Genomic DNA, 21,476 nt, shown 5'->3' on the forward strand with positions numbered 1-21,476 from the left:
TTTACTGGGTGGCTGGAGAGACAGCAAGTAAGTCACAGTGCATATTATCCCTTATCTCGAGGGATGAGGAATGAAGAGAAACAACTCCAGGGAATTTAGAGAGATGACAGTCCAGGATTAATAGAGAACGGAAAGAAATTCCCATGATGTCAGGATGTTGTTTATGGAATGGCTCTAACAGTTTGATATTTCAACACCTGATACTGTGTCTACTGTACTGTGTTTTCTGTTACTTCGAGTATTTATTACAATAAATTAAATAATTTCCTTTTAAAAACATGAATAGCTCAGACTGTAGTTGGGTGGCACAGAAGACAGGGTTATTGCAAGAAATAATAGGCAAATATTGTCAGGGGTTTTATCAACATATATTAACTCAAATGTTAAATATTGATCATGTGAATAAGATTGAAATTAATCTTCATTTGGTTATCAAAGAATGTTAATACTATACACCAAAACAGAAAAATAAAAAAAATATTTTAAGTGGTGAATATTTACTCCTTGTGTAAACAAACCTCTGTTTGTATTAAACTAGCCCAGTACTGACATCTGATTATTCTGTTTCCCAAAGTACTGGGCCACACGTACCTAGAGAGTGACCTCAGTTCACAAACACAGTACATTTTACTAAAGGTATTTACTAGTACTACCAGTAATGCTTAAAAATCTTACCTACCTCCGACACTTGAGTTGTCTCATATTATATCTGTTAACTTTATCTTCATTGGCTAAGACTTCAAAATTATTGCAAATAATTAAATAATTAAAATTTTTTTAATCACAGGGAATAATCAACAGTAAATTGAGTTATACTAAAAATTCTCCAAAGAAGTCTCGAAAAAGATATTCATCTTAAAAATCTTTGTCATTCTCATCAGTACTGCTTCAGAAGATCTAATTATTGATTTTTTTTTGTACTAATCATGGTTAACATCATAGATTCCCATAGATTTTCACTAAATTTTATGGGATGGAAGAGACAATTTGCTACATTAACTAAATTAAGAGATGCATTTGGAGAAACACAAGCATTATCATTGCATGTGGTCTTGACCAAAGTCAAGAGCCTATTTCACTTACACAACAAGAGGGACAGCAGTGGGAAGTCAACCAGAAGCCCAAATGTGTGAACCTTTTTGCTTAAATTGTCACAGCAGGTCAGTACTAGGGCTTCATCTAAAACATAGCCCTCCCAATTAGCTCCCTGATGACATAACCGTTGAAAATCACAGAATCACAGAATTGTCTAGGTTGGAAAAGACCTAGAAGATCATCCAGTCCAACCATTGGCCTAACAATGACAGTTCCCAACTACATCATATCTCTAAGCACTAAGTCAACTTTATTCTTAAGCACCTCCAGGGATGGGGACTCCGCCACCTCCCTGGGCAGCCCATTCCAACACCTAACGACCCGTTCTGTAAAGAAATGCTTCCTAATACCCAGTCTAAACCTTCCCTGGCGCAATTTGAGGCCATTACTTCTTGTCCTATCGCTTATTACTTGGTTAAAGAGACTCATCCCCAGCTGTCTGCAACCTCCTTTCAGGTAGTTGTAGAGGGCGATGAGGTCTCCCCTCAGCCTCCTCTTCTCCAGACTAAACAACCCCAGTTCCCTCAGCCGCTCCTCGTACGACATGTGCTCCAGACCCTTCACCAGCTTCGTTGCCCTTCTCTGGACACACTCGAGTAATTCAATGTCCTTTTTGTAGTGAGGGGCCCAAAACTGAACACAGTAATCGAGGTGCGGCCTCACCAGTGCCGAGTACAGGGGTAAGATCACTTCCCTGTCCCTGCTGGCCACGCTATTTCTGATACAAGCCAGGATGCCATTGGCCTTCTTGGCCACCTGGGCACACTGCTGGTTCATGTTCAGCCGGCTGTCAATCAACACCCCCAGGTCCCTCTCTGACTGGCAGCTCTCCAGCCATTCCTCCCCAAGCCTGTAGCGCTGCTGGGGGTTGTTGTGGCTGAAGTGCAGTACTCGGCAATTGGCCTTATTAAAACTCCTACAGTTGGCCTTAGTCCATTGCTCCAGCCTGTCCAAATCCCTCTGCAGAGCCTCCCTACCCTCGAGCAGATCAACACTTCCACCCAACTTGGCGTCATCTGCAAACTTACTGAGGGTGCACTCGATCCCCTCGTCTAGATCATCCCTAAAGATATTAAAGAGGAGTGGCCCCAAAACCGACCCCTGGGGGACACCACTCGTGACCGGCCGCCAACTGGATTTAACTCCATTCACCACAACTCTTTGGGCCCGGCCATCCAGCCAGTTTTTTACCCAGCGAAGCGTGTGCCCATCCAAGCCGCAAGTAGTCAGTTTTGCCAGGAGAATGCTGCTGCAGAAATATTTGAAGTAAAATTAAATGATCCCCTGAGATTTTCTTTGATTGATACAGCACTTTTCAGTGACTTCTGGCCTATGGATAATGCTGCTCAACCTTGGAAAGTTGCAGACTTAAACAGAGTGTCAGAGTTCAATATGGAAATAAGAATATTGAAATATACATAATATATTAAAAAAATATATTTTTAAAAATAAAAGCTGTTTACAGATATGTGAAGTTTATAGGAAAACCATGTAAAACACCTTTGTTAAACAGTGGACAGAAAATAATTACCCAAGTAAGAGAGCAAATTTATGTTATACAGGGAAATGGAAGAAATCAAAAAGATGATGTAGTGCTCATATTTACATTGTACAGGAAGAACCTGCTAACATCAGAGAGGTGTGGCTGCATTTGTCAGTTTGAAAAGCTCACAAAGGTTGCTTGGAACCACAAAAGTTCCTTGAGATAAAAAATTGTGAATAAAGAGGCATCATAATCATCACCATATAGGTGGAATGCAAATACACAGGCTGGGCTGTCCTATGACCTCTGCATTCAAGAGTTTTGGGTGCACAGTGCTATAGGAAATTAGAGCAGGAGCAAAATTTCCTTATTTCAGCAATTATTCAGCAAGAATATCCCTGTTTGAGGAAACATCTAACATGATATACCAAAAAATTACACTGTCTTATCTTCAGAAAACTTTCTTTGTCTTCCTGTACAAATTTCTGAGCTTCTAACAGTATTTTCATTAGCAACAGCAAATACCCAGTTTCATTATAGAAACTGTCTTCAGCAGTCATATGAACTGTTTGTTTGTTCATGTGAATGCCCTGCCAGAAACCAGGAAACTTGTTGAAAAATACTTGATCGTAATCATTGCTGCCTAAATAAACATGTCAGCCCATAGTAAAAATTGAAACAACAAAACCCAGTCTAGCAGATGTGAAAAGGTGCTTTTGTTCAGGATGCCGCAGACAGCATGGAAGGTTGGTTTTAGTTTAGTTTTAGTTTTAGTCCATCCTAACAAGTGGGTAAAATAGTAAATTCTATAAATCCCACAGGACAGACGGGCCAAATTCAGACACTGTTGATATTACCTATTAACCTTAATTATGTTTCTAGTCAATGGGGAGAGAAGGAATTTTCAAACATTTCTTCAGAGTCTGACAGCTGACCAACATACATTCTCTGCAGAGGTGATACTTCTCTCCAAAGCAGTCTTGGGTGCCAATGTACCTGAAACTTATAACACGTATTTCGTCCTGGTGCTTCCTCTGATGAGAAAATCATGATGATAGCCTAAAGAAACAGTACCTAATGCCTGTGTTTTAACCTCTTGCATCCCAGATAAAGCACATTGTACATCTCGGTGTGAAATTATCTCTCCAGGCATTGTTTGAGCATTTGCAGACAGATTCTGTGTTAGAAAAAGAGGACATGGGAGTGATGCATCTGAGGGGTCCAAACAGCATCTTCCACAGACTTCCACAAATGATGCATTTCTAACACCAAACAGGGGGTCTCTTCAGGTATTGTAAATACCTCATGCCAGCTGCTCTTCGAAAAGATGTCAGTTAAGACATAGGGCCTGGTTTTCACCTTACAAAGCTTATTAGCCAGCCCTGTCACCCACACACCTTGGACTTCAGAGATTTTGTCTCACTTCTTCACTGCTGTTTCAAAAAAGACACAAATTTCAGCAAGGGTGTGATTACCTTTGCATTGGCAAGAGACAACTGCTTGTCAGGATGACAGATAAAGCAACTGGAAAAGCCTGTATTTCTTTCAGGTAGCTTCCCTTCCCTCAGTCCCCAAGAAAAAGAAATAGCCCGTTTTTTTAGTATGGGTAAATATTAAATGTACTCTGAGTATGAGGGATGAAATAGATTATTCCTCCTTTAGAGAACAAATAGCTTGAATGAAGAGTAGTGGGAGCCCTGTACTAGCTGGTCTGGACGAAGCAAGCCCAACAAAAGCTGTACTGAGGGGAGGAAAAACAGTAATACCTCCAGGGACACTGGAGACACAAGTTCCTCTGAGATGCATCTCCCAGAGCACCTGCCAGCACTGAATCATAATAACTCAGCTGAATTCTGCCTAGAATTAAAAGGATAAAAGCTGACAAAGCTCTTGAGTCACACCACACTTCATGCTCACCTTATTGTACAAAGAGTTGTGACTGTAAGGGCTATAAGGATTCTCATGAACATCACATGTGATGGAAGACAAGTGGCTGAAAGGTCCAGGGTTTAGACAGTCAGCGAGGGAGACAGATGAAGGACGCAAAGGGGACTTAGTTGGAGGGATCAGTTTAGTTGGATACAGAGGGTGTAGGAGAGCAGTCTCCTATAAAGAAAAGAACAGTAAACAGAAACAGATTAATGGATGCAAAAAGGAAGCTTTGGACAGAAAGCAAAGTGCTTGTCTTGCATGGTTTTTACATTTCATAAGGCTTGATGATTAAAGATACTCTACCTTCATGCCAAGACAATTGCTTTACACTAAGCACTTTCATCAGCATGAAAGTACACATACAAAAACCTCCTGTAAATGTCCCATTAAACCAGTTATGCTTCATCTGGGTTCCAGTGCATCTCCCTCTTGCAGCTCAACTGATGCTCAAGTGACAGAGAAGGAAAGCCCAGAATGATCATATGCTAAGATAAATGGCAACATTTTGGGACATTTTCTGAGAGGGTGGATTGGAAGCAAAATCAATCTGGAAACAGTGTCTGAGAGGTACAAAAGAAAGTCTGCCTTACCTACGTACTGGCAGGAGCACTTCAGGCTTTTTAACAAGCCTTTTCAGCCATTTAAATGTTAAACCAGTGAAGGTGCACACAATATATTTCACAACTGCAAGTTGTCAGCAGCTAATAGTGTTTCTGGTTAAAAAAAACAATATGTTTTTCACCTAACGGATAAAATCCTCTAAAAAAAAATTTTTTTTAAAAGATTTGGGATAGAGTCAAGGAGGCATACCCAGGTTTTGGCACAAATCTTGTGCTTGAGTTTTGTCTAGGCCATTGACAAAATACATCCCAAATTCTCACCCACTCAGCTGACTGAGTCTAGACCAGAAACTCCCCTGTGCGCTGTGCCTTTGAGCTCAAGACCCAGAAAATTTGTGACAAGAGCTGTGATTAGTTCCAGCAGAAGCTAATGTATCACCCGCCAAAAGAGTGAGTGTGAGCAAACGAGCAGATCAGAGCTCAGCAGCGACGAGAGTGGCTGGAAGGGAACCAGGCAGCACTTGCTCCACACCAACATTGCCTCCTGCCACTCCTCCTTAGAGGCACCAGCCCTACTTCTACTAATGATAAACCTTGGCAAACTGGCTGCACAGCTTCGTAACAAGTGTAACTAATATCTCTTTAGTTCATCCTTATCTTTCTCTTCCAATGCCCAATGTGGGGTTTTTTTTAATGACAAAGAAGTCTACGTACATTCTTTTAAATAAATATTTGCAAGCACATGAATTATCTAACATTCATTATGATTTGATTTCATATTATTATGTAACAAAATGCCCTATTTTTTTCCAAAAAAAAAGATTCTGTTTCCACAGTTTCAAGCCAAAGTTTTCATGAAGCTGTCACATCAGCGCTTCTCATGAGTTACATATACTCATATATAGCATATTTTATGGTGTTTTTTTGAACAAATTGGAGCATAACAGCAAAATTCCTAAACATTACTGAAATGTTCTAAGCAAGAAGAAAAAAATTCTTTCTCATGATAACAATATTACCATCTTCAGTAAGGGCATCTAAAAATGTTGGAAGATTAACACTGTCAGATTGGAACCTCAGAAACACTACTCTCTGTCTCTAACAAGTGTTTCATGGGGGGATATCCATTGAATACCCAGTGCTACAAGTTGTATATGTGCCCGGGGGAAAAAAAAAAAAAAAAAAAAAAAAAAAGGCAGCATAAACTGAGAAAAAGCCAAAATAAAATGAGATTTTTCCCTGGTTTATAAATTTTATTGGCACACCAGTGTCAATCTATATACAGCATACCCAGAACACAGATAAAAAGAGCTATCTGTGAGCTGAGCTACATCCTTTCCAGACAATCTTTACTAATTTAGAAATCTCTTTTTGTCTCCTTCCATTACTTTGGATTATCTGCATGAGAACAGCTCCCTGTTAAAGCAAAAATTACTGTTTTTTTACAAGGGAAATGGCCTTTTCCACATGGGGATGTTTCTTAATGAAGTGAAAAGCAAACAAGCTACTCTGTTGTGCAAAAAAGCATGTGTTTAACACAGGGACGTAAAGATGAAGGTCAGCAGTTATGGCTGGCTGCATCATTATGTCTCAAACTGAATGTCATCCACATAGTTACCAGTGCTCAGTGTCACACTGAGAGGTTTGACAAGGAGGGGAGGTACTGATGAGGCCTAAGAAAAAACAAAAGAGAGAAGCTAATAAACTTGATGCTATCTGGAACCTCGTCTAGTCTGTACCATCCTCAAAGATGCAGCCTGAAAGGGTCTGTCCTTTCAAGATGGGCTGGGTGAAGGAGGGGCAGCAACATCACCTCAGAAGGGTGTTGTTGGCAATGGTATTAGAAAAAAAGGAAAAGAAGATGCAGAGAGAGGGAGAGAACAGAAATGTAAGAGCTCAACCTCCCAGCAGCACTGGGGAAATCTCCAAAGAAAACCAGGGAAAATCAGTAACAGTATGAGCAATTTTGCCCTTAGCCACAGTAAATGTCTGCTATGTTCTTATTTGAGGACAAGTGAACTATCACCATCACCGACTCTTCCACAGAAAGCAGAAAGCTTAGCTGCTAGTCTCCTAGTTTTAATCCCCAGCTCCCATATCCCATGAAAGCAGTCAATTTACCTGATTTTGGGGTAATATTGGTGTGCACCCCTCCCACTCTTTGGAAGCCAGACACTCTGCAGCCAAAAATGCTAATTACTGAGAGCAGGTGAAGAGGGAGAATGTGTCCTTATAGGCTAACAACGCCATGGTTAGAGACAACCACCTCAATTTTCAAGCTGTTGTCTGGGCACCGAGCCCAGTTCCACAGGCAGCGCTGCAGTGCTATTACAGGCACTAAAACCCCTCAGGAGAGTTTCACAGATGCTGTAAGATTGTGAACATACTCATGTGGACACCCAAGTCTTCATTCACAAGGGACTTATATCAGCACCATAGACCTACTCTGAGAGGCAAGAGCTGAAATCATAAGCATATCCTGTCATGTTCAGCACTTTAGTGTTTCCCCCAGATCTGGCTATTATTGTACTATTAATCGTTGTATTAGATGACCACTAGAATCATATAGCCATTTCTCACACAAACAAAACAGTTTCTGTTAAGTCAGTGAATCCATCTAGATACAGGCCTAAATACTTGTTTTTCAGAACAAAGATGTCTTAATAGAGATATCCCAAAATAACAAGATTTTTACAACAACCTGTGGTATTTCTTAGGTTAGGAAGCAATTTATCAGTACTTTAAAACATATGACATTGTTCTTTTAAATAAAGGAAGCAAAACTGAAAATATTCATTGTGAAATTAACTTTTCCATCTATCAGTGTCATCTATCAAAGTAATGTGTTTAGTTCATTTTAATACATAGCTTTTATATAAACTAATCTGGGCATTTGCTATAACAACCACATTTATTGGTGGACTTATTGTGTCCTCAGTACTTCAGTAATATGTATCATAAGTAATTTATAAGGTGTAAGTTGACTGGTTTTCACAGTTTCAAATGTCATAAAGCTTCAGACTATGGCAATAACCCCAGGTTGTATTTGCCTGAAAATACAAAGTTTGGTGATGATAGTATCGTTCTTTCATCAGCAAAATGATAGCCAGCAGAATCTGTGCCCAGCCCTGATAAAAGGGAGGTATGAGCTGCCCCTGCCTTTGCAGAAAAGCCCTGATGAGGTGGCCTAGACCAGAAGTTCTCTAGCAGCAGCTCTAGGTCAGCTCTCCTCCTCTTTCATCCCAGGTGGAAGGGTGAATTCCCTTCCTTGGCATCAAAGAGTTTCAGTAAGTTAAAGGATGAAAAACTCATTATGAGCTCACCTGTAGTCTCTGAAGTCAAATATTCACTGTCAACCTCAAAAGTGCAGAGACAAGTTGTAAATCATTATTTTTATTCAGTTTTTCTTATATTTTACAGAAACTCTAAATTCTATGGAAACTTATAGAATTAGAAACCTTCTGATGCCACCCACACGTGTTGCTGGAACCCCCTAATACTACAAATAAATCTTTCTCTGTAATGCTGCAGTACTCTTGAGAAACATTGTGATTTTCCTACAGCAAGTCAGAACTAGGGGGAGGTATGGAAAGAACTGAAATGGAAATCTTAAAAAAATTCAGTTCTAACAGGAAGAAGAGAGGACTGCTGTTGCTAAAGTCTCTCTCTAATGTGACTAGAGAGGCATAGAAGTAAGACAAAATCAATTAGCAAGGTATTTCATTCACATCATGTCTGACAAGAGGACTATTGGCTTCATTTTACTATCCTCCAGATGGAGGATTCCGAACATACTGGATAGGTTAATAATAAGCTCCCACAGGGACATTCAGATTATGTATCGCAGTTAAGGTTTAATTCACAATAATTCACACAAACACAAATGCATGAGAAAAAGCTGACAGAACCATTTATCCAGGGTTTCTCTGAGATCATGCCTCATACAGGTCAGGAAAGTTCAAGATGTGTTTTTGCAAAGTGATCCTATGGCTTTATGAAGAGGTCTGTGGGAGAAGACACTTTTGCTGCCCTGTGGCTGTCCATTAATGCCCCTTGCATATGATAGAAGAGATGTCCCCTCAAACAGTGGAGGAACATGAATACAGACCTGGGGGAGCTATTCACTGGGGAGTGAGATGGAAGCTCACTGGGGCTCCTCTGCAATCTCCCTTGAAGAGGGAAGAGTGAACTTTGCCCAGTCCTTGCTGTCCTCATTTCTCTTTAGAGAAGATTCAGGTCTGGACCCCAAATGGAGGAAGTGCTTTCTAGTAGATCTGATCCAGACACTTGCTTGACAGGGGAGCACAGGATTTCCACTTTCTTTTGTACAGTGTTTTCTACAGACATCATACAAAGGTCCTCTCCTCAACATACAGGTTTTTAGATCACCAAAAAAAAAAATGTTCCTGTATAAACCCCAGCTGCCCATCTCCAGCCTGGAGACACTCCTTCAGGAGCCTTGGGGAATCATCTAACTTTGCAAAAAAAGAAGAGACCAGAACAAAATAAGGATCTAAGATTATTCCATCATCTTTAAGGAAACTAGCTGAGGCTACAAAATCATTCAGAGTGAGAGTTACTTACCTGCTCAATATCTTGATCAGTGATTTCTTCAAGGTACTTTTTAAAAGGATTGGGTTGATAGGGCTCCTCCTTTTGCTGTGCACTCTTGCCTTTCACCAGCACGGGACGAATGACACCAGGTTTTGTCTTGACCTATAGCATACCCAGGAGAAAAGAGGTAGAAGAAAAACAAAATAAAATACTTTACAATTTACAGAATATCTGTTAGACAAGTCAATTCCAGCAGGGCTTTGCTGACTAGATTTTTTAAAATTTTATTAATAACATGGTTCACCACCAAAATTATTCAGGTGTCATGCTGCCTGGCCTACTTTTAATACAGACTGTGGACAAAAATGGCAAGAGCTGTTTTTATGCACAGATCCTCGCCACTGACATCTGTTTATTACCCACACAAAAATAGATGCTGGGCTGTCAGACTATGGTTTGTGGGCTTTGCTGGCTGTTTTTGCTAGCTGTTCAGCTGCATCTTGATAAGTTCATCAAGTCACACTTTATGCACAGCCACACATCTGCTTTCACACTTCAAATTCCTTTCTGGGCTCCTCAAAAGAGTAACTGTGAAACAAGGAAAGGCAACATGTGATGCTGTTAACTTACACCCAGGCAGCAACATATTAGGGGAAAGTATTTCTGGGGAATAATACCAGTGATTGCATGCTGTATTTTGACAAAATCTTGGAAAAGTACAATTTTAGAGAATTTAATCACCATGGATGTGTGATACACCTCATTTCAGATAAATCGGATTATTTCATCAAGAAAAAGTTTCTTCGTTAGCTACCAGCCAACCAAACAAATTACTACTAACTTGTTATTTTAGTACATCTGTGATTTTCAGAATTCTAACAGTAAAGTCTGACATGATGGATTGAGGCATAAACTCTAAATGGAGGCTAGGGGTTAATTTTAAAACAGACAACTTGTTCAGTAAGCAAAGAAAAGGAAGGAAAAAGTGTACATTCTCACTAGAATTTGGTAAGTACTGAAGTCCTGGAGGGCACTGTGATTGAATTTAAACTTTAAAAAAAGTCAGTTATATTCTCCTCTGTTATGGCTACCCCATAGAAAATGGGCGGTCTTTGTCATAACTGATACAGATAACAACAGGATTGCTGCTGAGCTCCTTCTATGGTTGCAGTCCAGAGAGGCAGTTTGCCCATCTGGGACTGAGAAATAGGCTCTTTCACAGCTCCCCATCCTCAGTACCCAGCAGGGTATAAAAATGAAGAGAAGAAATGTGATTTGCCATTAGATTTATTTGTAAGGTTTAGACTATGTACATTTAATAACACCATGCTGTCTGTTTATAAGAGCAATACACTTAAGCAGTCTGTCTGGAAAAAAGAGAAGCTTACTGTGAATGTAAGCTTAAAATGATACAGCTGAGATTGCTGGATGTATCATGTAAACTGAGTTATGGATCACCTTAAAATAAGATCTGCAGGCATTCAGCAAGGACCAGGCAAGAGGAGCACCCATCGGAGGGGAGGGTGCAGGAGGCAGGAGATGTCCCCATGTCTTACACTTCTGACTCTGCCCTGGGAAAGGACAGAGCAGTGCTCAGGGGCTGAGGAAGGCAGCAGAGCCAGAAGGAGCACAACACACTTGGGAAGACCAAAGCCCAGGCAGCAAAATATCTTCCCTTAGCTTTGTGTTTTCTCCCCTCCCTCCTTTCCAACAGGTTGGGGCCCTTTCATCTGCCCGTCAAGTAAGAAGAAACACTTTCAACTGAAAGCAAAAAATAAGCCATGAGGTGAAATTAACTTTTTTAAAAGAGTAATGACTGCCAAGTTGCATTAAAAACTTAAACTTTTTCATTAAAAAGGTAAATTTAGTGAAAGATAGAGTGGTCATTTAATGAACTTACAGTCGTTCATGACTATTTCTTTGTAAGATTCACCATAAAATAATCATTTTCCTCTCCAAGATTTCTGAGAAGAGTTTGTAAAAGTGAAAGACTCCTGGCTTTCAACACAAAGGTAAATATAAAAATATAAAGAAAGCTACAGTTGTTATCAAGTCATCATTACGCAGACAAAGGACCCATGGCCTTCTAGCACTCCTCCACACCATGTAACCATGCAATTAAAAGCCCATTGAGGTACCTGAAATCACCAAGGATAAGCTACTCTCCTTACGTAGGAAACCTCTTCCAAAAGCACACTGTAGAAATGCTTTTAAGGAAGCTTTTTCTAAACAACATTGCACACTCAAGTGCTGACTGAGTCATATGTTTATGTCTGACTCTGCTAGCAGAATGACAAATATCAGCCAGCAACCAGAATTTGAAATGCTTTATTAGCGCCCTGACAAGTTGTATAAAATCTTTGATCCAAAACTAAAAGCTTGAACTTTTTCTTTGATAGTAGGTGGCACAGCTAACACTGCTGAGAAACAAGCTAAGACTTAGTTTTGCTAAGGAAAGTGTTGGTCTTCCTGCAACAGCACTGAAAAATGGTAAAGGCTGTTATGGTAGCAATGGGCTGCCATCTGTTTTGTTGATTAAGGATACCAATTAAACTCGGACACCAGAGTGAAAAGAGTAGGCATATTTTACTGGGGATAACTAAATAATGTAGCAGAGTAATACAGAAAACATACAGTAAGAAAAGACAGAATAGTGCACTTAAAGTAAACAAATAGGAAAATACAGGGTAATGCATCAAATCATTATCACCAGAGAGAGAGAATAGTGATTAAGAATGATACATCACCACTTGCATACGTTACCATCATCCAGATCCGCAGACACTGGGGAGCCCCAGTTACAGTGAGGATTTGGAGAGCCTGTCCCGGCAAGTGGGAAATCCTATGCGGTGCGTCCACCCATAGGTGAGGCATCCAAAGTCGCTGCAAGCGGGTCCAGCCTTATATACCCCAAACCAGCAAGCCAGAATAAGTGGCACCTTTGTTTTGAGTGGAAAATATCTGGTGTCATTCCGCCAGAGCCTGACCAGGGCTCAAGGGAGAAGCTAAGGGAGTTTCCCTGCTTATCTAATTTATGTTCTTTTTAGATCAAGGCCACACATCTGGTCCCAAGGCCAGACAGCTGGCTTCATAGCCTTATTAACTTAACCCTACACAAAGAAGAAGAAAGATACATTCAGGATAGACATGCTTTCATAACATTCATCGTCAGTAATGAGTATTTGATATATAAGCTACATCTTTCATTAATGACCATACATATTTCGCTAATGACTACATACTAAGTTAGCAGCTTGGCTCGGGGCCTGTTGTTCAGGCTTCAATACTTCAACACTTTAGCATTTTTTATATCAGAATAGATGGTTTGTTATAACTTAGTATAATACCTATTAGCACAATGGTTATCAATTATAAAATATACAGGATTCATCTACAGGTCAACTCTGGCTTGGGCCGGTTGTCCAAGCCTTATCACTTCACCATCATATTGCTACAGCCCTATTAGCAAATTACACAAGGGCCAAGACACAATATCCAGAGCTGACCCATAACCATTTGTACTGAATCAGTGCCAGGGTGCTCCCTGGCACAGTTTTGGCCCAGGTCAGCAAGTTCACAGTCAGAAACAGGAGGATAGGCTGGGCCAGGGTGCATCTCAATAGGCAGCATGGAAATGGCCACACTTATTCAAAGACAGAAGATATTTTGGCTGTATGAAAATGAGCCTAGCATGATAGTTGCCTCAAAAGTCAGAAGACTGAACTTCTCATTGGCAGGTGTATGGGCATGTTCACCTCTAATTTTTTCCTCTATTATTATGACACTGGTTGTCCCTAAGACCTTGCTGAAACTGGTGAGTAAGGTCCTAGTTGCAACCCCATTCCTCTCAGTAGAGGCTTAAAATATTCTGAGTCCCATGTTTCTCCTGTCTGAGTCACTGTCACTTCCTCTTATCCAGAGTATTTAGAGATCTCCAGACCACATAGGGCCAGGCCCTTCTTTGCTGGCTAGCAATGACTGCAGTCACTCTGCAGTGCTCTGTGTAACTACAGAGACATTAAGTCATTCTGGATACCTGAACAGCTTTCCCATAAACAAAAAAGTTGCCTCTTAGTGTTTAACAAGAAATTGGCTTTTTAATATGTTTTCAATGCAGTGCTGTTTTGAAGCAGCGTGCCCCTGAGAAAACCAGACAAATGATTAACAAAAATATGACATGATCAGATAAAAATATATAACAAAACAGGAGAGCTAGCCTTGGGATAAAAGAGTTAGCTACCTTCTTTCTTTCCATTCTGCTCTGAGTTCATCAGACCTTGTTTGACAAATAGCAAGCACCAAGCCTATCTGTTTGCCTACATAGCCTTTATATCTAGTTTTTCTGTACAAATAGTCTTTTGTAGTCTTTGAAGCCTTTTGCTTCAAATGGGATAACCAAAGAATTCCTTCATGGAGAGGAACTTTCCAGTTCCATTTTTTTCCAGCAAACTGTTTCAGGGAAAGAGACCCTGAGGCAGATGGGGCAAGTATGCAAGACACCATGCCCCAGCCAATGCATTCACATTCTATCAGCACTGAGAAGCCAGAGTCACCTGAGGAGCCTCTAAATTTTTGAGAGCACCTGCCTTCAGATGGTGAGGGACTGGCTCTCTTGTCATGAAGGAGTACTGCAGTTTCCACTGCCAGCAAAAAGATGCTTTTTCCCCTAAAAATACAAACATAGATGCTTTGTCTAGTTGAAGTGTGAAACACCTTAAAATATTTGCCTTCTATTTCTTTCCTGCCACAAATTAGTCTTCACAGAGATAAATTTGTTATTGAACTTATTAGTTTATTTTTATTTTCCTGTAGAGGCCTTACACTTGCAAAAATGCAATAAAACATTCTAGGGAGTGTATCAGTCTACAGTGAAGTTCTCCTTTACTAGATTTTAAGGTGTGTAGGCATATAACTGTGGTTAAAAGGATTTCCTCTTCCTCCAGCTAAATAATAAATCATTCACATCACTGAGAAGCCTAGGAAAGAAGGATAATTATTTTCTCCACCTCCATGCTGAAACGGCGGCAGGTCTTGCACCAGAGCACAGAGAACAAGGACAGTCACCTGTTTGAAATTCAAGTTGCCTTTATTTTTGTTCATACTGAAATACTTGCATTTCAAGAAACAGCTGAATTTTCAACAAGATGGCTGATACTGTACTGTATTATGATTTCCACCAACTCTGTGCTAAATTAAGCCCAAACTAAAATCAACAGATTTAGTCCTTTTCCATTCTACTCAGTACAGGGATGAGTCTTTTTTTCAACAGCTGGAGAAAGGGGACAGACCCACAGTAAGAGTAGTGTAAAGGAGGCACTCATCTCTGCTGCTGTTCTGGGACCAGCAGAGGAGCAAGTATGTAAGTCTGGGACCAGAAAAGGGAGCAGGTTTGCCCAGGTGCTGCTCACTTGCCCAGGCTGGCGGCAGGGAGAGGGATAAGACCTTAGCACTAACACTGCTCTTTGTTTCCCTCTCTGCTTCCCTCCCTTTCTTTAGGAGACTCTAGCACATTTAAGTTCTCTTCACTCACATTTTCTTTTGGTATATCATGTATTGATATGGTAGCGTGATGGCTCTGTATGGACCACTCCTCAGTATAACTGACACATTTCACTTTAGCAGTGCCTACAATTTGGTGTTTGAGAAAGTATGGATATAGACCCATGGCAGGTTCTGCCTTCCAGAAGATATTCATCAGTGTTCAAAGACCATGAAATATTTCAAGCTGCCAAGTCATGCTAAAATACTCCAGAATAAAATAATCCACAAAAATATGTCTAGATATTAACTGAAACACTCCAGATTTAACTCCTGGACCAGACCATGAGCATTTTTATCTATTTTTCTCTAATAATTTTCTTCCTTCAGATGCTTGAACTCATCTTCTGTCCAGACATGAGTCCCTACAACTCATATCCACAATCTTTTTCATGCACTAATTTGCACTGAGTTGTTTCTGTTACTATCATTTAAACCTGCTCACAAAATATAAAAATACCATTCTGCATTTGCTCTAAATATATATGACTCCTCTGCTACTATTTTTGTATATAAATACATTCTGATAAATCATAGAATCATAGAATGGTTTGGGTTGGAATAGACCTTAAACATCTTAGTTCCAACCCCCCTGCCATGGGCATGGACACCTTCCACTAGACCAGGTTGCTCAAAGCCCCGTCCAACCTGGCCTTCAACACTTCCAGGGAGGGGGCACCCACAGCTTCTCTGGGCAACCTGTTTCAGTGTCTCACCAACCCTCACAATAAACAATTTCTTCCTTATATCTAATCTCAATCTACCCTCTTTCAGTTTAAAACCCTTGCCCCTCTCGTCCTATCACTACACTCCCTGATAAAGAGTCCCTCCCCAACTTTCCTGTAGCCCCCTTTAAGTACTGGAAGGCATCTATAAGGCTTCCCTGGAGCCTTCTCTTCTCCAGGCTGAACAACCCCAGTTCTCTCAGCCTGTCCTCATAAGGGAAGTGCTCCAGTGCTCTGGTTGTCTTCATGGCCTTCCTCTAGACTCACTCTAACAGGTCCATGTCCTTCTTATGTTGGGGACCCCAGAGCTGGACACAGTACTCCAGGTGGGGTCTCACAAGAGTGGAGTAGAGGGGGAGAATCACCTCCGTCAACCTGCTGGCCACACTTCTCTTGATGCAGCCCAGGATACGTTTGGCTTTCTGGACTGCGAATGCACGTTGCTGGCTCATAGTCCGATTTCCATCCACCAACACCCCCAAGTCCTTCTCTGCAGGGCTGCTCTCAATCCACTCATCCCCCAGCCTGTATTTGTGCTTGGGATTGCCCTGATGGCATCCCTTCCCTCCAGCGTGTCAACTGCACCACACAGCTTAGTGTCATTGGTGAACTTGCTGAGGGTGCACTCAATCCCAGTCTCCAAGTCACCAACAAAGATGTTAAACAGCACTCTTCCCAATACCGATCCCTGAGAAACGCCACTGGTCACTGGTCTCCATGTGGACATCGAGCCGTTTACCACAACTCAAGTGCTACCATCCAGCCAATTCCTTATTCACCTAGCAGTCCATCTGTCAAATCTATGTCTCTCCAATTTAAAGACAAGGATGTTGTGCAGGACAGTGTCAAATGCTTTGCACAAGTCCAGGTAGATGACATCAGTTGCTCTTCCTTTATCCACCAGCGCTGTAACCCTGTCATAGAAGACCACCAAATTTGTCATGCACGATTTTCCCTTAGTGAAGCCACGTTGACTGTCACCAATCACCTCCTTATTTTCCATGTGCCCTAGCATAGTTTCCAGGATGATCCACTCCATGATCTTGCCAGGCACAGAGGTGAGAATGACCCGTATACTTCCCTGGGTCTTCCTTTTTTGCCTTTTTAAAAATGGTGGTTACATTTCCCCTTTTCCAGTCAGCGGGAACTTCATCGGACTGCCATGACTTCTCAAATATGACAGATAGTGTCTTAGCCACTTCCTCCGCCAGTTCCCTCAGGACCTGCAGATGCATCTCATCAGGTTGCACAGAGTTGTGCAACTTCAGGTTCCTTAGGTGGTCTTGAACCTGATCATCTCCTACAGTGGGTGGTTCTTCTTTCTCCCAGTCCCCACCTTTGCTTTCTGCAACTTGGGTGGCATGGCTGGAGCCCTTGCCCATGAAGAATGAGGCAACAAATTTGTTGAGTACCTGAGCCTTCTCCATGACCCACGTAACAAGGTCTCCTATTTCTTCTGGAGAGGGCCCATAATTTCCCTAGTCTTCCTTTTAACAGACGTTCCTATAGAAGCTTTTCTTGTTGCCCTTGACATCCATGGCCAGATTTAATTCTATCAGGGCTTTGGCCTTCCTAACCTGATCTCTGCCTGCTCAAACAGTTTCTCTGTATTCCTCCCAGGCTACCTGTCCTTGGTTCCAACTCTGTAGGCTTCCTTTTAGTGTTTGAGTTTGTCCAGGATCTCCTTGTGTGTCCATGCAGGCCTCCTGGCATTTTTGCCTGGATTCCTCTTTGTTGGGATGCATTTCTCCTGAGCTTGGAGGAGGTGATCCTTGAATATTACCCACCTTTCTTGGGACCCTCTTCCCTCCAGGGCTTTATCCCATGCTACTCTGCCAAGCAGACCCCTGAAGAGGCCAAAGTCTGCTCTCCTGAAGTCCACAGTAGCAAGCTTGCTGTGCACCCTCCTTGCTGCCCTAAGGATCTTTAACTCCACCATTTCATGATCACTGCATCCAAGGCTGCCCTTGATCTTCACACTCCCCACCAGCCCCTCCTTGTTGGTGAGAACAAGGTCCTGCATAGCACCTCTCCTTGTTGTCTCCTCTATCACTTGGAGAAGGAAGCTATCATCAACGCATTCCAGGAACCTTCTGGATTGCTTGTGCCCTGCTGTGTTGTCCCTCCAGCAGATATCAGAGTGGTTGAAGTCCCATGAGGACCAGGGCTTGTGAATGTGAGGCTGCTCCTATCTGCCTATAGAGAGTCTCATCTGCTCAGTCTTCCTGATCAGATGGCCTGTAGCAGACTGACATTATAATGTAACCTGTCCTGGCCTTCCCTTTAATCCTGACTCATTAGCTCTCAGTCAGCTCTTCATCCATCCCCAGGCAGCTGGTCCAGCTGGTCACTGACACAGAGGGCAATACTCCCTCCTCATCTCCCCTGCCTGTGCTTCCTAAAGAGCCTGTATCCTTCCATTCCAACACTCCAGTCATAGGAGCCATCTCACCACGTCTCTGTGATGCCAATAAGATCATAGCCTTGCAGGCATGAGGCTGACAGATGGACCCCATCAGCCACCAGTAGCCGAGGTTTCTCAAAGCGACTCCCATGGTCTAAGTAGCTGTGCCCCAGTCCCATAACCAACTGTTGATTTGCCAGATTTGACTGGCCCTTTCAAACCTCTTCCCTTTGGAAGGATTGATGAAAAACCTGCTTGTGTTCCAGAGTCCCTTACCACTGCTCTCAGGGCTCTGTAATCCCTCTTGATACTCCTCAGACTGCTCCTGGCTGTATCACTGGTGTCAATGTAAAACAACAGCAGCAGATAATAGTCAGTGAACTGTACAAGGCTTGGTAGTGTCTTGGTGACATCCCTGATACAAGCCCCCAGTAAGCAGCACACTTCTCTCTCGAGTGTGTCAGGTCAGCAGATGGGTGCCTCTGTACCTCTCAGAAGAGAGTCACCTACTACCACCACTCGTTGTCTTTTCTCAGTTGTGCTGGTTGTTATACGGGGATCAGATTGGGCTGCCTTACTCAGCTCCAGCATCTCTCCTGATGTGACAGGTCTTTCCTCTTCAGCCTGCAGAGCGGTGAAGTGGTTCTGCAAGGGCACCTCAGGCTTCAGGGGAAGTCTCTTCCTCCTACAGGTCCTTGCCTGTGCAAGTTTCCATTCTCCTGCATTATTGGCTCCCCTCCCTTCTGTGCGTGCCTGTGGGGGAGTTTTTGGCTGTTTGGCCATGGGCTGTGGGTCCACAGCAGACAGTGCTTAGAACCAGCTACCTAACTCCTTCTCAGCCTCAATGCTATGCAGCCTTCTCACCACCTCCTACAGCTCAGCCAGATGTCCTCCGCCTGGGCACATCTTTTGCAGGCAGGTCTGCTGCCTGTCACTGTCCCAGGAGAAAGGTCCGGGCACTTCCTACACTCTGAGGACTGCACTGCAGCTTCTCCCTTCAGCAACTCTGTCTGGGTGGAGGCATTGGCCACCACTGGTGTAGATGGTGCAGAACCCCCAGCCTTTGCTCTCAGACAAGTGCCCGCCATCCTGCCCTGAGGGCCAGGTAGGGTGAGTGTCCTTGGCCTGTGCAGCTGGTCACAGAATGGTGCCCAGTTGCTGGGTTGTGTGTACTTCAAGGGTCTCCTCTCAGCCAGTGGAATGTCCCTCCTTCGAAGAGGCGCCCTCCCTGCACACCCTCCCGCACGAACTGCCACACCAACTGCTGTGCCATGCCCTGGCTGAGGCTCCACACACTGTTTTCCCACTCTGATTTCCATGCTCCTGGTTGCTGGCGCTCCCCAGGGCTATCCTTTCATTGCACACTCAAAAACCATGAATGACTGTTGTAGCATTAAAATGTCTGAACCAAAAAAATCTAGGAAAATGGTACCAAGATATGCAAGACTGGTCCCACATGAATTTTGTCCTATTTGCTTAATATATAAAGAAAAAAAAGTTATAGTTAATGATAACCACAATATTGTGTGTAGTGTTGGCGCGCTGGGTATGGTTTTGCACTTTGTTATCATGAGTCACTCATAGTCATCTTTTAAAAGAGTAGAAAGTCTGTTAATGAGAGTCACAGTGGCATGCTCAACACTTTGCCTGTCCATTGGATGAAAGTCACATAATTAAGAGGTATAGGTACAATATTTCTGGTCACCATAAATAATCAGTCCCTGGTATATAGCTAGTCAGAGAATCCACAAGAGGAGAAGTAATTAGCTGAATCATAAATCCTGCGAAATTTCTAAGTCAAAATGTTACTACTGAAGAATCATTCATGAAGAGATCACAATGTGCTCAGAGACAGCACTGATGTCTGAACAAAAAGCAGGCACAAGAATTCCACTGTAGTGATAGCAATTTAAAATAAGTGAAATAAAATATATAGTTAAATAATTAAAATAGTTATTAAAAAAAAAGAAAAAAAATCAAAGGAGCTGCCAAAAGGATGAAGTGCTTATAAATGACCAGGATATTGCCTAAGACAGTAATGTTTCAGAGAAGCTGTGTGTCACTTTATAAGAAAACTTTAAGAGATCAATAAATACTAGATGTTCAAAAAGCAGTGCAAAGAGTGAAAAAAGGAATAAGGAGTAAGAGGCTCCAAAGTTGTATTCAAATACAGTCCAGAGGGGGAAAAAAAAAAAAAAAGAAAGAAAAAAATTCTAGCCCATAATATAACAATGTCATATATTAGGCCAAGAAAGTCTTTGAGAAAAAGACTTGCTGAATTGCCTTACAACTAAAAGTCTATGGGGCCAGTAGATACAATCAAGACATAAAAAAGATCCATGAAGAAGCGGAGACCAAGGCTGAAAATTAATTCCTCACTTCAGCTTTCATCACAGGAAGACTTAGGGAGGTTCTCACACTGGCAAAAAAACAATTTGGAGGAACTGCCTCAAGTGCAGTGTCAATAAGACAGATTTGAGAATAAAATGAGCAAATAAAATGGAAGGAATAAATAAAGTTGTAAAGCAATTCCAGTGTGAAATTGCCACACTATGAATTGTGGTATTTAACTTACTCCTTCAGGCATAATCAGCACCAGAAGAATGAGAAGTGGCAACTATGGGGCAGGTTTTACTACAGGATCCTGAAGGGGACAGGGAATCACAGCTCACTGTGTGTGACATTTCAAGCGGTGCAAAGTAGTTGGAACAAATTACATGAAAGAACAGAATTAGTATACATTTGGACAAATAATAGGGAATCCCTTCTGAAAGGGCACTCATGGCTGATAAATCTTTTACAGTTATTTTAAAGAGTCAGTGATTCGAGAAAGTTGGCTGATATGGCAGATGTAGGTTATATTTAAATTAGTGATATGAGAATCTTTCGGCACCTAGGAACACACATTAGATGAAACCAAGTGAGAATCAACAGGTCATCTTATGTGAGGCTCAGTGTTTCATTTTTTTTCCCAGCATGTCCCTAAAAGCATGACCAAGGATAATAAAATGAGTTTGCATCACAGAGCATAAAGTCCAGTGGAGGTTTAGTGATGCTGCACGTGGATTTCTGAAGTCTTTAATGAAGGTCTTTCAGCAGGGTCTGCTAAGGCAATGAAACTGCTACTGAGTAAAAGAGAATATTTCCTATGGAACAGTTAAGACATAGGAAGCAAAGACTAGAAT

At 41.9% G+C, this 21,476-nt stretch overlaps 1 protein-coding gene across 12 annotated transcripts in view; it reads right to left on the reverse strand.

The window, feature by feature from the left end:
* Positions 1-21,476, reverse strand: part of MLIP (muscular LMNA interacting protein) — a 130,684-nt gene that overhangs the window by 21,783 nt on the left and 87,425 nt on the right. For 9 of the 12 annotated variants that reach the window (XR_012622666.1, XR_012622662.1, XR_012622661.1 and 6 more), the window contains 2 exons: positions 9,655-9,786; positions 4,496-4,684 (listed from right to left, as the gene is read on the reverse strand). Coding sequence is in view for 4 of the 12 variants with exons in the window: in XM_074819881.1 (XP_074675982.1) it covers positions 4,496-4,684; positions 9,655-9,786 (321 nt within the window). In the remaining 8 variants the exon portion in view is untranslated. The remainder of the gene's footprint in view (positions 1-4,495; positions 4,685-9,654; positions 9,787-21,476) is intronic. The other 3 variants (XR_012622663.1, XM_074819883.1, XM_074819882.1) reach the window with 1 other exon arrangement.

Source organism: Strix aluco, chromosome 3 (genome assembly GCF_031877795.1).
Source record: "Strix aluco isolate bStrAlu1 chromosome 3, bStrAlu1.hap1, whole genome shotgun sequence".
NCBI lineage: Eukaryota > Metazoa > Chordata > Aves > Strigiformes > Strigidae > Strix > Strix aluco.